General features: G+C 43.0%; 2 protein-coding genes across 8 annotated transcripts in view; one reads left to right on the top strand and one right to left on the bottom strand.

Moving 5' to 3' along the window:
• MKRN1 (makorin ring finger protein 1) overlaps nucleotides 1-7,536 on the top strand; it is a 20,719-nt gene extending 13,183 nt beyond the window's left edge. For 5 of the 7 annotated variants that reach the window (XM_021552033.3, XM_085568185.1, XM_021552035.4 and 2 more), the window contains 6 exons: nucleotides 1,340-1,480; nucleotides 3,189-3,415; nucleotides 3,901-4,115; nucleotides 4,819-4,929; nucleotides 5,371-5,509; nucleotides 5,925-7,536. In XM_021552033.3, the coding sequence (XP_021407708.2) occupies nucleotides 1,340-1,480; nucleotides 3,189-3,415; nucleotides 3,901-4,115; nucleotides 4,819-4,929; nucleotides 5,371-5,509; nucleotides 5,925-6,137 (1,046 nt within the window). In that variant the 3' untranslated portion in view covers nucleotides 6,138-7,536. Of the gene's footprint in view, nucleotides 1-64; nucleotides 124-1,076; nucleotides 1,081-1,339; nucleotides 1,481-3,188; nucleotides 3,416-3,900; nucleotides 4,116-4,818; nucleotides 4,930-5,370; nucleotides 5,510-5,924 lie in introns of all 7 variants that reach the window. The other 2 variants (XM_085568188.1, XM_021552034.3) reach the window with 2 other exon arrangements.
• On the bottom strand, nucleotides 1,082-16,742 carry RAB19 (RAB19, member RAS oncogene family). Its single transcript, XM_021552040.4, has 3 exons — nucleotides 16,411-16,742; nucleotides 15,406-15,589; nucleotides 1,082-13,527 (listed from the first exon to the last, which is right to left on the bottom strand). Exons 1-3 carry the CDS (start codon nucleotides 16,603-16,605, stop codon nucleotides 13,262-13,264), a joined length of 645 nt encoding a protein of 214 aa, XP_021407715.1. The 5' UTR covers nucleotides 16,606-16,742; the 3' UTR covers nucleotides 1,082-13,261.
• Nucleotides 16,743-16,825: the final 83 nt, after the last annotated feature.

Below are 16,825 nucleotides of genomic sequence, written 5' to 3'. Positions count from 1 at the left end.
GTTTGACTTCTTTCACAAAGAAATACTCTTTCCTAGTATGTAATTGGATTTTTCCCTGCCTCAGCTTGCTTTCTGTCTCTTATCATTTGCACATCTGAAAAGAGTCAGTTTCTTTTCTTGGGAGTCAGCCCTATTAATGACTGACTGGCCCTCCACTGAAATCAATTAATTGCTAGTTTGAGCAGCCAGAGATTGTTTAAATACACACAGTCCTTACAGAAGAGCTGGTGCTTCCTCCTGAAGTCTTAAGTCACTATGCTGTTAATTTAGTTTTACTAAAGCAATTTTTTTTCCTAGGGGTTAGGTGTACTTTTCATGCAAACTTGTGCGAGATTAAGTTAAATAGCATTCTCTTCAGTGAATCTTGTTGCATATCTGTTTTATAGCTTTTGAAACTTGATATAAACACATGCTCCTCTGTTTCTGTTCTGAACAGTGCTACATGATGCTAATTCCCATGTTGATTTTAAAAAAACTTCACTTTTCTGAAGCAACTGTCTTTATTAAGCTACAGAAATAAAAATGTATGCAGTATGTTCTGTAGTGTGTGCCTTAAAGCAGATTATTCTCAAATTGCTGGAGAAATGTACAGATACTTGGAAACTTCAAAACTAAACCTAAAGATCCAAGGCTGGCAGTTTAACCATGCATAGCTGGGACTATAATGCTTGCCTTTTACCACAATTCTCTGATTTGAGACTAAACCTTGTATCTTGAAGATGACTTCAGGACCTAGCATAGAAAATAGTGATGATTATTCAGGTATTCACTTGTTAGTTGTACAGATATTTGTTCTGCAGCTGGAGTAGAAAGACAGAAATACAAAAAATAATAAATTGGGTGTCTGTTTCCTATTAGTGAAATAAAGATTCATGTGTTTAGTTCTAGGAAGAGTGTCCTAAAGTGCAAGCAGGTGGTGTGTGGATCAAAGTTAACAAACCGGTTTTTCCACTGGTATGAATTTAACCCAGTTTACTGGGAAATGGGTGATGAGAAGGTGGGGATTGAGTCCACCTACTGGTGAGCAGAGATTTGGAAAACAGAAAGCAATCATAGAGAACAAATGTTACTCTGAGGGATGTTGGATTTCTAACTGCTGAGGCAGTCAAGTTTTATGAGTTTTCCTAATTGTGGTTTCAAAGAGGAAGTAAAACTGTAGCCGCTAAAGTGCAGTAGATACAGAAAAAATACATGTTGTTCCAGCCTCACAGTAAATAGTTTCTTCTTAATATCTAGTCTAAACCCACCCTTTTTCAGGTTGAATTTTCGTTTGAAACTGTCACCCCTTCTCTTATTGCTACATGTCTTTGTAAAAAGTCCCTCTTCATGTTTCTTGCAGGCCCGCTTCAGGTCCTGGAAGGTTGCAGTAAGGTCGCCCCGGAGCCTTCTCTTCTCCAGGCGGAACAACCCCAGCTCTCTGAGCCTTTCCTCATAGGGGAGGTGTTCCATCCTTCTAACCATCTCCATGGTCCTCAACTAGGTAAAAAAATCTGTGACAACATTCACTTTAGCAAACATCTGCAAATGCAACAGTTGAGGGACTAAAAACTGAGTGGTAGTTGTGATTTTTATTATTTCTTATGGAAGTGGAGACCCTGGATTTCAAATGGGAGGGCAAGTGGGATTTCAATAAGTACATATTTTCATGTTTGCTGAGCTACTCAGGAGAGAATGGAGAGCCTCGTACATGGTTTCTTGTCAGTTTTCTTGGTGCTGGTTCACCAAAACTCATGGGGAAGAAGAACTAATGAACATTTGTTTGGGAATCTCAGACTGAAATTGAACAGGTTGCCAGGTGACTTGTTACTCAGTTACTCACTTGCTTTGAAAAGTATGTTTCTAACAAACAGACTTCTCCAGGATCACTGAGTGACCACTATAGTCTGAGATGGTTCAAGAAGGAGACTTGATCTTATCTTGAGAGCTAATATTTTTCTACACTGATCTTCAATATTTTGCTCAAGTTCCAGGGACCTGCATTTTTTTTTTTTCTTAAAACTAACAGACTGATACATACCTGTTGTTATGTCTTTGTTCCACGAGGATGAAAACTGTGCGAGTGTGCAGCCTGTGATTAATTTTGAGGAGTCCGTCCTTCACTCTAACTGATCCGAGTATGCCTTTGGTAGTTTTTGCTTGCTTCTCCAAATCTAGTGCTTGAACAGCTTCTAAAAGTTCCACTTGCTTACAGCACAGACGACTTGCTAGGCTTGTAACAGCTTATTGTTATGCAAATGAACTCCAGCTGCTCTTCTTCCTGGTGTTTACTCTGGATATAGTATTGCTTTATGTTTATTATACCTTCAGTTTCTCACTGACTGCTTTTGTTATGATCCTACTTATGTAACAATCTCAGAAGGCTGACTTGTGGTGAGGCATGCAAGCATGTGTTTGAGGTATAGGGAGGAGTGTTCAGCATTAACTGTCTAAAGGGGGAAGAGAAAAGATACAGATTTCAGTTCACTTGAAGTTTAGGGAGGGAATTGACTTAAGATTTTGCAAAACTGATAGCCAGCTTAGAATACAGTGATAATAGACTGAATTTCAGTTTTATGTGTCTGGCTAATTGACCAGATATCTGTTTAGGACAGGTTTTTTGGTAAATATGTAGAATGGAGTTAGTTTGAGAGATGTGAACGCCACTTTTCTATCAATCCTAGAGATGTATAGGATTTCAGAAATGAAAGTTTGTTCAGTTTGAACAATGTGCTAATTAATTAGCCTGTATGTAAAGAATTGCTGATGTGGTATTGCCATACTAGCATTTTGTTATGCTAGATACACCTTCATGATGCCAGCTGGGGGAAAAAAAACCTGTTAACTTCAGCTGATGTGAAAATTTTAGGTGAAGTGAAATTGATTCTAAAAGTAGTAAGAGATTTGGAGCCTTATTTAATGGTAGCTGAACCAGAGTCTGTATTAAGCTGCTGAGGACTAGTGTGATTTTTCTAGGTGGACTTAGCCTGTAAATGGATCTTCCCTGACCACTGAAACTTTGATAGCTTTACTCTTGTCTGGGTTGAAAGATGAAAAAATTGGTCTTGAAATTATTTGAGTGGGGAAAATAATTTAGTTCAGATTGAGGGTGTGTGAACTTGGACTGAAATGAACCGGGTAACCCTGAGTGTTCTTACTCCTGGTGCTCAAAATCTGAATGTGCTGCTTACTGTTCTTAATTCTGTTCCCAGCTGCTCCTTTCTGTGCTGAAGCACCCTTGCAGGAAATGGTGATTGAAGAAGAATACGAGAAGCAGCAGGCAGATGTGGAGATGAAGAAGGAGCTGTGCCCCTACGCTGCATTAGGAGAATGTCGTTATGGAGAAAACTGCGTGTATATCCATGGGGACGTGTGTGATATGTGTGGCCTGCAGGTCTTGCATCCCATTGATACTGCACAGAGATCTCAGCACATAAAGGTAAGCAAACAACTGTCTGCTGTTTAACAGCTGTGAGTTACTGCTTCCTAGTTCCCCTCAATCACTTGTTACTAATTCCCTTTTATTTGAAGGTGTGTGCAGGTCAGGCAGTGAATGAAATTCCGGTTGTAAACTAGACTGTTTCCTGCCAGGGCCATATTCAAAAGCAGCTGGATTTCCTTATCTGTGATGGGAAAACAGTCTGCTTAAAGACACTGGAGCTTTGTTCTTTGCCTAGTCAAAGTGGATGGTCTTTTAGATTGCCTTTTCATGTTTAAAAGCTGTGTCTGAAGGAAGGAATTTGAACTCTGAAATGATTGTTCCCCGGTACTTGAACAAATTTTTTTTTTTTGAGGATGAAGATTTTTTTCAGCTTAATCACACCTCAGACATTATGCAAAATAGCAAACTGTGTTTAAAAACCTGCTTGGACTTCACCAGGTGGCCAGTCATGTCTGTAGTTGTTTTCTTTGTGTCCTTTTCAGTCTTGCATTGAAGCTCACGAGAAGGACATGGAGCTTTCCTTTGCCGTCCAGCGTAGTAAAGACATGGTGTGCGGGATCTGCATGGAGGTGGTGTATGAGAAAGCTAATCCTAGCGAGCGCCGCTTTGGGATCCTCTCCAACTGCAGCCACACTTACTGTCTCAAGTGCATCCGCAAGTGGAGGAGTGCTAAACAATTTGAGAGCAAGATTATAAAGTGAGGCACTTTCCCATTTCGATTGTGCTTTGTTACTGTGGAAGAACTTAGTAACTTGTGACAACTTGCAACAGACTTCCAGATGCAGACTGCACAGAGACTGCATTTAATGCATACTAACTTTTAGTTTAGGAGTGAAGTAATTGTTAGGCCTAACATTTACACTCTGATTTGGTTAATACCGGGTTAAGTTTGCAAAACTCTAGTAAATAACTGTTGTTTCTTTAGTAGCATGTTGTCCAGTGGTTACTGTTTATGTCTTGGACACCCAGGCAGAAATCTGGAAACAGATTAACCAGTTCAGAATGTATGCTCCATAATTCATTACTGCCTTAGAGCATTACTCAGTTGGCAAAACATTTCTCCATTTAAGGCTGTTCTAGAAAAGACAAAGTTCCAATCAAATAAATATAGGAAAAATACCAAAATAAATTTATTTAATTCTAAAGAAAAAGGAGTCTGTGTGAAGTGTTTGTTTCTTCAAGCTTTTCTGAGACAAGCTGACCAGCTGCCATTGCCATTGAGTTCTTGAAGAAGAGAGTAGGTTATCTTCACTTATAAGAGGGTCTAGATTGAAAAGGTTGTACAGCAGGTATATGAATACAGTACCTCTTTAAAGATGGATATATGCCATGCCTTGTTATATAGGAGAGAGAGCACCCTGTAATGTGGAATTTTGCAGCACAGTCTGTTCATTTCCCAGGTCCTGCCCAGAATGCCGGATCACGTCTAACTTTGTCATTCCAAGTGAGTACTGGGTGGAGGAGAAGGAAGAGAAGCAGAAACTCATTCAGAAATACAAGGAGGCAATGAGGTATGAGTAATGCAGCCTTTTATCAAATTGAGACTGCAGAGATAAAGGCACACATGGAGAAGGGTGTTAATGTAAAGCCCCTTTTCACACTTCGTTTCCACCACCACATCTGAAGCACCTCTGCCTATCTGCCCACAGGTGCATGCACACAGTCCCAAAGCTGTTCCTGTGTTATTTCACCCCAGTCTTTCCCTTCTCTACACAAAACACTGGTGGTGTAGTCGTAAGGCAGTCCAAGCTCGCACACTGCACACCATTGGTGTCCCTCTGCATGCATCAGTCCACACATAGTGTAGTAAATAATTTCTACATGTAGGTCTTTTACTCACAAAATGCCTTCTGCTCCTGGTACCTGAGATCCCTGTGGTCTGCAGGTAAATGCAGTTCTGAAGTCTGACTGGGGTGTGCTGTCAGTAAGGGTTGCGATATTTTCCTTTCCAGCAACAAGCCATGCAGGTATTTTGATGAAGGCCGTGGGAGCTGTCCATTTGGAGGGAACTGTTTTTACAAGCATGAATATCCTGATGGCCGCCAAGAGGAGCCACAAAGACCCAAAGTAGGAACCTCAAGTAGATACCGGGTTAGTGCTGCTGATTAATTGTCCTTTCAATAGACAGAGAGCACAAAAGGGGTGTGCATTATGTCTTCTGCCTTGAGAAGATAGGGAAATACTGAGTTTTCTTTTTTCCACTTCTGATAGACCTCTCTAATGGTGAATTTGAAGGAGTCGGTGCTCTAAAGTCTGTGAATGCTGGAGGCCAAGATGGAAAGACTAAATTTAAAAACCTTTCTTACAACATACTGAAGTAAAAATGTTGGGTAGCAGTAATAGGGGTGTGTGTAAGGGCTAATTCTGCTGGAGGTCAGTATCTCCCTGAAAGAGAAATGTAATTTCTTGCATGTCAGAAAGTACACCAGGGGCATGTCAGCCTCTGGAAAGGCTCATACTTTGTACCACAGGGTCACCTGGGGAAACCCTTGTGTTCCATTTGCAGGCCCAGCGGAGGAATCGGTTCTGGGATTTCATTGAGGAGCGAGAGAATGGTGATCCCTTTGAAACTGACGAGGATGAGGTGGTGACCTTTGAGCTTGGTGAGATGTTGCTTATGCTGTTGGCAGCTGGAGGTGATGATGAGCTAACAGATTCCGAGGATGAGTGGGACTTATTTCATGATGAGCTGGAAGATTATTATGATTTGGATCTATAGCACCTGTCAGTGGAGTGTGGACTGTTGTCTTGGCTTCAGGCAGTAGCTATTACCTGTGGTGTTGTGGCAGTGCCTGTGTTTCTCCTAGGCAGGCCAATCAATTCCAGGTGCTGTTGTAATAACTTTTACCCAGGGTCTGTCTCTTCCCTTCCCCTCCTTTCCCACCCCAGGAGTGTTGTTTTTCCTCTGTTTCAACAAATAACAATAAATAAATCTTTAAAATGTTAGTTTTTGTAAAAATGAATTTAACTGTCAAACAGTTAGCTTAGGTTTGTTGCTTCATCTGTGTACCCAACAGAGTTCACCCAGTTCTAGGGTTAAAGTGTTTACAGGACTTCCACACTCATTTTGAAGAGCCCAGATACAAAAATGAGCAGTGGCCATGCAGTGGGGATGTAAATTGGCTGATGGCCTTTATTCTGTCTTTGTACCAATATTTCTGATTTCAGGCCAGATAAAAATATGCTTTCTGGAATCAGCTCCGTTCCAGCCCCCTCATGTACACGTCTTCATTTGTGACTTTTGGTCTCTGTTTACTTGCACATTACTATTACTACTGTGTAACCAGAACCAGGTGTGAACGTTCTGGATTTTTACTGTGTTTAGCATGAAAGGAAAATGTCTTTGTGAAAGGAGAACTCTCTATGTATATATACAGATAAATGTAGAGTTGGACCTCAAGGATGGGGAGACTCTGTGTAAGTTAAAAATAACAAAACCATCTTTCACCCCCTCTTGGTGCATGAAGTCTTGCCTCCAATTGGACATGAAACTGATCTAGTGGTCTCAGCCCAGACTGGGAAACGATCCTGACTATCGCTTAACTTGATAGATGGCACTCCCTAATACACCAGCTCTCTTTCATGTGTATGATTAGGGTTGTCCAGGAGCAGAAATCCGGTTAGCCAAGGTGGGGTCAGAGGAACACCAGAGAGGACCCTTTAGCTTTATTGCTCTGTAAGTTTTAGAACTTCATGTAAACACTTAAGCCGTGAGCTTTGCTAGAAACTCGCTGTGCCTCCCAGCTGCTTTGAGGTACTTGTGCCTCTCTGCAGCTGAGATGGGCAGGTTGCCTGGTAAAGCTGTTCAGTTTATGTAAAGTTACTGCTTACAAAGGCAGTCGTGCAGTTTCTGGCTGTAATTCGCATTGAGAAATTACTTTGCCACCAAAGCCCCAGCACAGGAATTTTAACCTTGCATTACATTATTGCTGTTTTTTATTGACTTGTTGATGCCCCGTGATCTGTTCTCCTGCTGCTCTTGTCCCCTAGACTGCCTCTCCTTTCACTTTTAAATGGAATGAGAAATTGTTCTGAGGTCTATAACGTATTGTTTTGCAGCTGCCTTTTGTAAGAAGCACTTTTCCCAAATAAAAAAAGTAAAAAAAATTAAACAAGAAGTCAGTCTGTTCTTTTAAGTTCGAAGGTTCTGGTTTTTGACTTGATTATTTTTAAGTGTGTTTCTGTAAATACAAAGGCATTTATGTCACTTACTCTTAAATCCTGCAGAACTGACTGTGTTATGTTTAATACAGAATTCAGCATTGTTAGACCTTTACAGCAAAGAGCCTGTAATGCAAGAGAAACATTCCAAATGGACAACTGAGACAGCTGATGCAATGAAAGAATATCTGGGATCATTGGTAAGAACTGATGTGTCTTGCTTTCTCAGAAGTCAGTCCTCCACTGTTGTGTTAATTTTATTTGCACAGGACAAAGCCAGCTGCAGGACATACTCTTGTCCATAGTTTCCTATCGTAATGCTGTTTGGGCAGCAAGTCCAAGCACTGCTACAGGCCACTTCCTGGGGCTCCACATGCTTGCAGCCTGTGTGGGCTCAGATAAAAACGTTTTTCTGCAGAAATACACAAAGTTGGAAGTAAACTGCTAGAAGCATATTAAGATGCTGGGGACATGATTTTAAAAAAGTTTAAATGAACAGAGTAAAGCCATTTTTGGTTTGTTCAGTTTGCTTTTTTCCCAGGGTCCAAGTAGCAGAGGGAGGAAAGGAATGTAATTTTGAGCAAATTACACTTTAAACTAATAAAAGGGGGAAAAGAGAAAAAAGTTAAATCTTCCCTGCCCTACATGGTGAACATAAGTTTTTTCATCCTATTGGAAAGCTTCATTCAAATGTAGTTTGTAACAAAGCTGTGTTCTGATAAGACGGAAAAAGGCAATGCACTTACCAGCCAGAGCGCATGTGTGAGGTTGCTTTCAAAAGGGGTCAGGAATGGTGTGCTTTACTCCCTGCCTGGGTGTACGTATGGCACAGCGGTGGCTGCTGGTGCTTCTGAAGCTTCCTCCTGTACACATTACGGAGGAGACTGAGAATAGCCAGATGAGTGATGTGCTTTGGTGGAGGCTGGTGGGTGGAGCTGCACAGCCACTGATGTGTTCAGGGACAGCATGACAAATAATTCCTGTTGATTTGAGCTGTGCTGTGGTTCCTGTTGTGCAGGCTCAGGAACTGCCTGTATTTGTCCCTAAGCCAGCGCTGCTGGGTGCCACTTCCTGTCCAAACCATGCTGCGTGAGCCTTGTTTCTAAGCTGGCTGGAGCATTGTGATTCCCACCCCCACAAGCCCCAGACTGGGACAGCTGAAAATAGTAGGGTCTCTGAAATAAGTATGTTAGTAGGCTGCTGTGTTCTTCCTCTGTGAGAACAGGAATAAATTCAGTATAATCAAGCTTATAAGAAGATGGAGGGTGACAACTTTGGCTGTGCTACATTCTCTTCAAGGAAATACTTAAGGTACAGAAAGGGAAGAGGCCAATTAGAGTAGCGTCAGAGTGGAAAGGGTATGAAGTCTCTGTAAACTTCCACCAGCAGAATCTTAATTTCAAATCAAAAAGCTTTAGAAAAAGATGGATGCTGTCCTTTGAGGTGCCTTGACTTTACTCTTGTGGAAAGTGCAGTGTTATTGTGCTACCTGTTCTCCCTGTTTTGAACGTGATCATACAAGGATCATACTTGTTAAAACTTCTGCTGCTTTAGTTCAGATGGTGGTAGCATAGCCAGCCTTTGTGGCCAAGGTGGATTGTAATCTTTGAGGAAATACCTGGTTCGTTTAATGAAATACAAAGTAACTTCTGCTACTGCAGGTACAGAGATTTGTATTTGGAGGGTACCATGAGCTATGGGCATCTCATGTTTGGAACAAAACTTGTGTAGATGAAATTATTAATGCTACAGCAATTTAAAATGAGGGAATCTACATGTAATCCTTTAGGATTGAGTTACAATACAGGACTGTGCTGCAGGGATCAAGTAGCTACAAAGTCAGTTTAATTGCTAGCATTAGAAAGGCATTAAACTGTAGTTGTGGTGAGCCTCCTTTCAGGTTAGCAAAACTAGATTTAGGAGTGGAAACTGTATAAGCAGTAATGTTCCTGGACACAGCAGCAGCAAAGAAATGTAGAACTGCAAATATGCTGAACTCTGGTTATCCATGGGTATGCTGTTTGTCCCACACTGTCAAGCCAGTCAGCCCCTGCTTGACAACAGCTTGATGTGACTGCACTGACAGAGCTGTGTAGGCAGCCATGTGAATATTGATTTACAACAGCAGCATTAGAAAAAGTGCTTTAAAAGATTTTTGAAAGCCCTGTCCATCTGAAACAATTCCTATTTCAAAGTGGAGTACTCTTAGAACAAAGGGGCTCTTGGCCTGTCTAGAACTATTCTCAAAATAATGTGATATCCCAGCAATGCCTGTTGGTGTAGTTCCAGTTCTTAACACAGTTGCTTAAGAGTGGTGTTTGAAAATTATTTCAGGAGCCAGTTTGCTGAGCAATGACTGTTTGGGCCCCTCACACACACCTGCAGGCAAACATGGGTTCTGGGAGCTGAGAGCCAGGAAAATGCCTGCTGGGAAAGGGACACCTGTAACAGTGCTGCCGTTGGAGCACTCACCTGGCTGGGAGAAGCTTCACTTCTAGTTCCTTGTTCAAAAACACAGACATGCACCTTCTTCCTGAAAGAACGCTCCAGGATAGAGTGTTCCACCTCTGTTCAGCATCTGAAAATTGTCTCCCTTCCAACTATATTTAAACATTAACTGGAATGATTAGATGAGAACCTCAGCTTTTGTAACTGAGAGCCTGTCTCCTGCATATAAAGCAAAGCTGGACCATACAGGCAGTGCTGTGTGCCTTCCACATCACTGGGCTGCTGGGTTGTGTTGGCTTTTAACTAGTCAGTTTCTGGGAGGTGTCAGTTTGGTACATTTAAAAATATTTCTGATTTTTTTATTACCCTGTTCTACCAATAGGTAATGGTTCTCATCTGGCCTGGCTGTGATACCAGTGCAAGTAATGTGCCACACAGCAAGGATTCAAATACTTCTTCCCAGTAGATAGGAACGTAACAAATGAGCTCATCTTCAAGCTGAATGTGCAACTCTTGAAACTGAAACCTGTGGGGCAGCAGTAGTTTTTGAAATAGTGTTGTAATCAACCTTATAACCCTTTGTATGAATGCATTAATGATGCTGTCAAGAAGGACTTGGAATTTGCATATGATGCTGGGGAACAAACCATTAACAGAAGGCTCCATAGGAGTTAGTGCTACTTTGCCTTGTCACAGCTGGGTGTTTCCATCTGCTCTCTAATGGGGAAAGGCAGAACCACAGAGATTATGCTGAATTTGTATTTCAATCTAGTGGTTCTCACAGTCTAGAATAACAGGGATTTTTTAAAAGTTCAGAGCTTCCTGTATTACCTCACAAGTAATAGCATTACCAATGTACTCCAAAGAATCTTGTTAGTGAGTGCTGCTCTTCACTCAAGCAAGGACAGCAGGAAAAGCAGCTTTGTGGAAACCACTCAGTGTAACTGCCCAAATGCCTCGTGGAAAACACCAAACAGAAACAACCAAAAAAAGAGGTCACACTCCTGCTTTAGCTGCACAATGGGTAGGTATCTGACTAAGTTTCTTGGAGGAGTAGGAAGCCTGTTAGACCTATTAAAGGGAACAGTCACAAGCCTATTCTTCCTGATCCTGTGTTGCACAGCTTTCTGCCAAGGTCTTCCTTTGCCAGTAGCTCCACATGTGTGGGAGAGAACAGCAAGAGCCCTGAAACCTGGCAGTGCTGGGCACTCAGCATCACATTAGCCTGCAGAAGTCTCCATACTGAGGGTAAGCAAAATAACTTCATACAGTAGTGGTTAATTAAGATGGCAAACCCAATAAACCATGCAAAATTAACACTCTGCTGGTACCATCCTTCCTCTAATTCTTGACCAATTAAAGACTGGCTACTGGAGCTGAGAGCAATACATTTTCTATTGCGGTCTTTTGGAACTACCAAAAAAAAAAGTAAAAATAATAGATTACAAACTACTACCAGGAATATAAATATTAAGCTCACATTTGACTGCTCTGTAGAAACTCATTGTTTGGAAGCTGGCTTGCCACTTTGAAAGGCTATGGTATTTAATGTTGCTTAAATATGCAAACCAAAATGCAACTACTAGGCTAGCAAAAATGAAGGATTAAAGATTTAAAAAGTAAACATAAGGAGGATGCCTGAAGATGAAGCTTTCTCCACAGCAGGCTATAGCAAGAGGGTAGCATGGAAGATTCCTCCCTCAGCTTATAGAGCTGAATTAACCCCTGCTCTTTGCATGTAATAACAAAGAACCTGGCCAGAGGAAGCTTTAAGGATATTAGAAGTATTTCCAAGACTATTACTTAATGATTCATTCTCCTTTATTTTTTTGTGCTTCTAAGACAGGATTTTCCAGTGTTACTTGCTACATGTTTTTCCGTATTTTTCAAGGACTTGGGAAAGAGGGGCAGCCAGCCAAGGCTGCTTTGCATGTAATGCAGACTGTGTTTTATCATTACAGAGGTGGAGTTGCAGTTCATAGCTTAACGGTAACTAGGTGATACACTAGGTGATACACTTATGTGGACTGCAGTCAAAAAAACTTCCTCTGATATTTCTTTCCTCCTTCTCCTTCCCTGTTTCCATCTACTGGGAAAAAAACTTGCAAACAACAGGACAAAAAACCTCAAAACCCTCACTAAAAAAACACCCAGCCCAAACCGTACATTCAGTTCAGGTATACAGAAAAATGAGCCCCAAGTAGCAGAGCTTGCATTTGGGAGGAGCAGTCTAAAACCTTCCATTGCTACCACCATGTTCAGTCTCCACAGCAGTAGCAGATACACTCACCTAGGGCAGCTCTCTGGTGCACCCCATACCCCTTACCAATCTAACACAATTTATTTTTTACCTAATTTAAACCATCCCACCCCTTGTGGAGTTTTACAGGAGCTTGCATCCATCCTTAAAACTCCCTTGAAAACCTACAGGGATACTCTCAAGCTGCCATTGGCCCATCACACAAGCTACAGACGGCTTTTGGTTAAAATCAGCACATCAAAAGCAAGATGAGTTTAGCAGGGAGGAATGAAAATAAGGTTCTTTCACTGGAAGCTTTTCTGCTCCCAGCAAGTCCATGTAGCAGGATGGAGATCAGTACTGGAAGCAATCCTGTCTATTACAAAGCAAGTGAAAGGCAGCTTTTCTCACCCCAGGAAGAAGTGTATTCTGCCTGCTACACCACCCCAAAGATGTCTCCATGTTTATCTGATGAGGAACTCAGGGTAGATGTGAAATCCTCTACTCTTTCACAAATGTTATTAAGCTCCTTGGGATGGGTGGCTACCTGCCTGACCTCAGGAGAGCTCCTAAATGAAAGTTTAGGCAGGAGCAGGTTAGTGCTGTTCAAGCATATATCAGACTTTTTACAGCTGCTGGCAGAAAGTGCTTAAAGCCAGCAACACAGCTTAGAAGGGTCAGTGCAGAACTCTGGTGCAAATTTATCTTCTGACACAGCCAGAAAGACATGTAAGGAAATAATTAAAGGCAATAACTTTTGCAGTTCTCTTTGGTTAGGACAAGGGTTGGCAGCTTCCTGAGTCCTCTCTTGTCAAAGCAACCTGTGCTACCAACAGCAACAATGATCACTGAAAATACTCACAAGCCAAACTGCAAGGCAGAAATATCAAGAGAGATGGCTTGAGGCCACATAAAACACTTTCATCAACTGAACAAAACTGAATCAAACAGCCTCAGAAGAATGGTAATTTCCAAGTTCTCCTTAAAGTCTCTCTTCAACAGGAACACTGGGTCTTCTCCACACTTGGACTGGCAATCACTGGCCTGGAGTCAAGACTGAAGCTGTTTGGAGGGCTCTCCCCATGAAGCTGTAAGGTATTTCGGGCTATCAGCTCCTTAGCCATTAATGTGAACACCTCTTCTATGTTTTGAGCTTCTTTTGCTGATGTTTCCAGCACAGCTAAGAGCCCGTGCTTCTCTGCCAGGGTGCAGGCATCTTCAAACAGCACTTGGCGCTTGTCCAGCGAATCCGATTTGTTCCCTTAAAAGAAGGCAAAGAGATACTTCAACCACTTAGTCTTTCAAAAATTTATTTTTAAATGCAATGCAGGAATTCAATTTTGTTAAACAATAGTTTTATGTTAGCGGTAAGAGTTACTGGATAGAACAAGATGTGAGTACATCAGAGCCACAGATACAGACTGCCTTAAAACTGCAGCAAATCATATGATAGCAAAAGAGATGAAATCCAAGAAAAAACTAACAACCTGTGTTCATCTGTTTACTTAGTGTAGGTGAAAGATTATTTGGAAGCAAGTGTTGGTCCTGTTCCCTTGTGGTTTTAAATGTTAAGTAGCCTTTAAGTTGAGGGCTTGTGTCCCACTAAACCCACCATCATATTGTTGTGTTCCTGCTGACCTTCTTCAGGTAAGTTGAATTTTAAAAAAAAAAAAAAAACCTTTTAGGGTGATGTAACAAGAAAGACAAAAATTCAGGTCAGCTATCTTAATGCCTGAAATATATGCTTGTTTCTGCATGTATAGATTAAACTTTTACTTGCAGCACTTTAGTGAAAATCTATAATTAAACACCTCAGTTAAAATACCTTTGTATATTTAGGCAGTTGCAGCACATGTGGATTTATCAGTTTGAGGGCTATTTGCCTCCTTAAAAGGAACACACCCACCTTTTCCTCCTTCAGTTCCAGATAGGAAAGTTAGGTTTCCTAACCTTAACCTCCTGCTAGAAAGGCGTATAACATGACTAAGCATATTTAAATGTACAACGGCTTCTCCCAATGTAAGTAAAGCAAACAGCACCAGATCCGGAAGAAAACATCTAGCTGGATCCTTAATAAAACCTTCACTTTTTACTGATTTCAGAACTTCTCTCTCTAAAAAAACAACCACCACCATCCCCCACCACACACAGATAAGTCTCTTTCTTTAGATTCATGATAGAAGTTAGAAAAAACCAAAGTGCAGTGATTTACACCTCCCCTGCCCCAGTTCCAAGCACTGCATTAGGAGCAGGTCAGGATTTATCGTTTGCTTCTTCCAGAGGAAGGCCAGGAGAATTCTCGGCAGCACAAGCACGGAGGGTGCTGGGAGCAGAGGCAGCAGCTCAGGGGCCCTGCCTGGGACCCAGCCCTGCCCCGGCTGCTGAGCTGCTCTCAGCACACTGCAACAGGTTCAGCCACGCCAATGGAAATAAAGGCAAGAAAGGCTCTGGCGTTTCACTGCAACAGTGCTCTCGTTTGCAGCTTCTTCCTTGGGGGAAGGAAGAGCAATAATAACCATGAAACCCAAGAGAAAGGAACCGCGGCTTCCTACCAGCTCCATTCCCGGCAATTCCCAGCCACTGCTTTCCTCAAAGAGGCAGTTTCCTGAGCGCTACTGGAATGCAAGCAGGCTACTCCAGGCTCTGCAAAAGCCATCTCCCCATCTATTGTCTTACCTGCGCGGAATCCCATTACAGAGCAGTGCGCATGCAAATCAAGAGAGCAGAGAGGAAAGATGAGAACCACAGGAGTCTGTGCATCCCCCTTCACCTTGAATTATTGAGCTGCTACATTCCTCTGCAGCAGCCTACAGAGCCAGGCTTACTGCAGTTCTAACTCAACAAGGTGGTCCCTGCCTCCAGCCTGGCAGCAAAGCTTGTTGTGTTATTCCAACAGGAAAGGAATAATGTAAAAGGGTTTTGCTGTCTGCAATGGGTTTTGGTCCTGTCAGGACCAGGCTATGACTTTCCTCATTTTTTTAAGCTTAGGTTGAATTGACACACTTGGTGATCTATTTTAATTAGAACTGAATTCTTGCATAGTATATAGATGCTTCAAGTAGTAGTGGTAGGAAACGAGGGAGATTTTATGTCCGCATTAAAAATCTACATAATACAATATTTAAAACTAAAATCCTACCAATTAACATCATGACCAAGTTTGCAGCACCATACTTTTCAATTTCATGAATCCAGTGAGGAATGGATTCAAATGTGGACCTCCTAGTAAGGTCATAGGCAAGGATGGCCCCATGGGCACTCCTGTAATAAGACTGGGTTATTGTCCGGAAGCGCTCTTGACCGGCTGTGTCCCACACTTGGATCTGTAAGAGAAAGGATGGAAGTTGTAAAGACCAGCGAACACCACTTTCCTAGGTGCTTGCCCTCAGCATTTGAAGCCTCTTGTCCAGAAGGCAGCCAGACCTGTCCCAGCTCACTCTACCAGACCAGTGTGGCTTTGCCCTCCCTAGATCCAAAAAGCCATTTACAAGCCTGAAGAGTCAATCTACACAGACCAAAGAGAAAGCTCCAAGGGTGAACCCAGCTTTGCAAAAAGGCCAAGAAACCCATTTTCAACAACTGTAGTAAAAGATACAGAACGTTACAGCCTGTTAATAGCAAAATAAGAGTAAAGAACCCTAATACAGGACTGGGCAGAGCAAATCTATACATAAAAGCCAGGCAATCCTAACTTTCATCTGCACACAGAGGGAAGTTCTAGCTGATAATTTCTTCTGGTGTTCGTCTTGGAAGTCTTCCCTCAAATTAAGCCCACATCAAAGTGGAGCCTTTGCAAACTTTGGGGGTTTTCCCTTCTTGGTGTCCCAGCTCAAACTGCCACATCTCTGGAGGGAAGAGACATCCCCTCCAAACTATAGCCGGCTTCCAAAGAACTCCCTGCAGGCAAAGCACAAGCCCTCTCCGCAGGTGATGCAGAGAAGTCACGAGAAGAAGTATGTACCCAAATCAGGGTGCCTGCTTCCCCCAGGATATCCTCCTGAGAGAAAGCTCCACTGGGAAGCACCCGTGGTTAGAAGGGCAGCCAGCTGCCCTCGGCAGGGCCGAGCAGGAGGTGCTGTGCGTCCTGGCACCTGCACAGGAAGGTGCTGCTCGCCAGGACGCTCGGGCTCGCTCCCTCACCGACCTTCACTCTCTTGCCATCGATGTCCATGGAGCGCACGGTGAAGTCGACGCCGATGGTGTTCTGCTGCTTCTCGCTGTACTGCCCCGTCTTGAAGCGGTGCACCACGCACGTCTTCCCCACGTTGGAGTCGCCGATCAGGATAATCTTGAAGAGGTAGTCGAAGGCATCGTCCGCGCCCGTGCTGGTGAAGGGCATCGCGGCTGCCGGGCGGGCCTGCGGCCGGGCTGGGGAGGAGGATGAGGAGGAGGAGCCGCAGGCCCGGGGAAGGAGCCGCGTCCCAGACGCTCACCTGCCGGGACAGGTGGCGCCGCGCTGCCCCGCCCTGCCGCAGGGCCGCCGGGAGCTGTAGTCCACCCTCTCCCCTCCCCTCCCCGCGCAGGGCCCCGGCGGCGGCGGCCGGACTACAGCTCCCGCC

This window comes from Lonchura striata, chromosome 1A (assembly GCF_050655825.1).
Source record: "Lonchura striata isolate lonStrDom1 chromosome 1A, ASM5065582v1, whole genome shotgun sequence".
In the NCBI taxonomy this organism is placed as follows: domain Eukaryota; kingdom Metazoa; phylum Chordata; class Aves; order Passeriformes; family Estrildidae; genus Lonchura; species Lonchura striata.
Note: the sequence above shows the minus strand (reverse complement) of the source record. Positions and strands in the feature narration are given on the sequence as shown.

What these genes read in the sequence shown, in the direction of transcription:
- RAB19 (XM_021552040.4), bottom strand. Translation starts at nt 16,605, where the DNA reads ATGCCCTTCACCAGCACGGGCGCGGACGATGCCTTCGACTACCTCTTC. An exon ending in TCGATGGCAAGAGAGTGAAG is followed by an intron (nt 15,590 to 16,410) that starts GTCGGTGAGGGA and finishes TTTCTCTTACAG; the next exon opens with ATCCAAGTGTGGGACACAGC. An exon ending in CTTGGTCATGATGTTAATTG is followed by an intron (nt 13,528 to 15,405) that starts GTAGGATTTTAG and finishes CCTTCTTTTAAG; the next exon opens with GGAACAAATCGGATTCGCTG.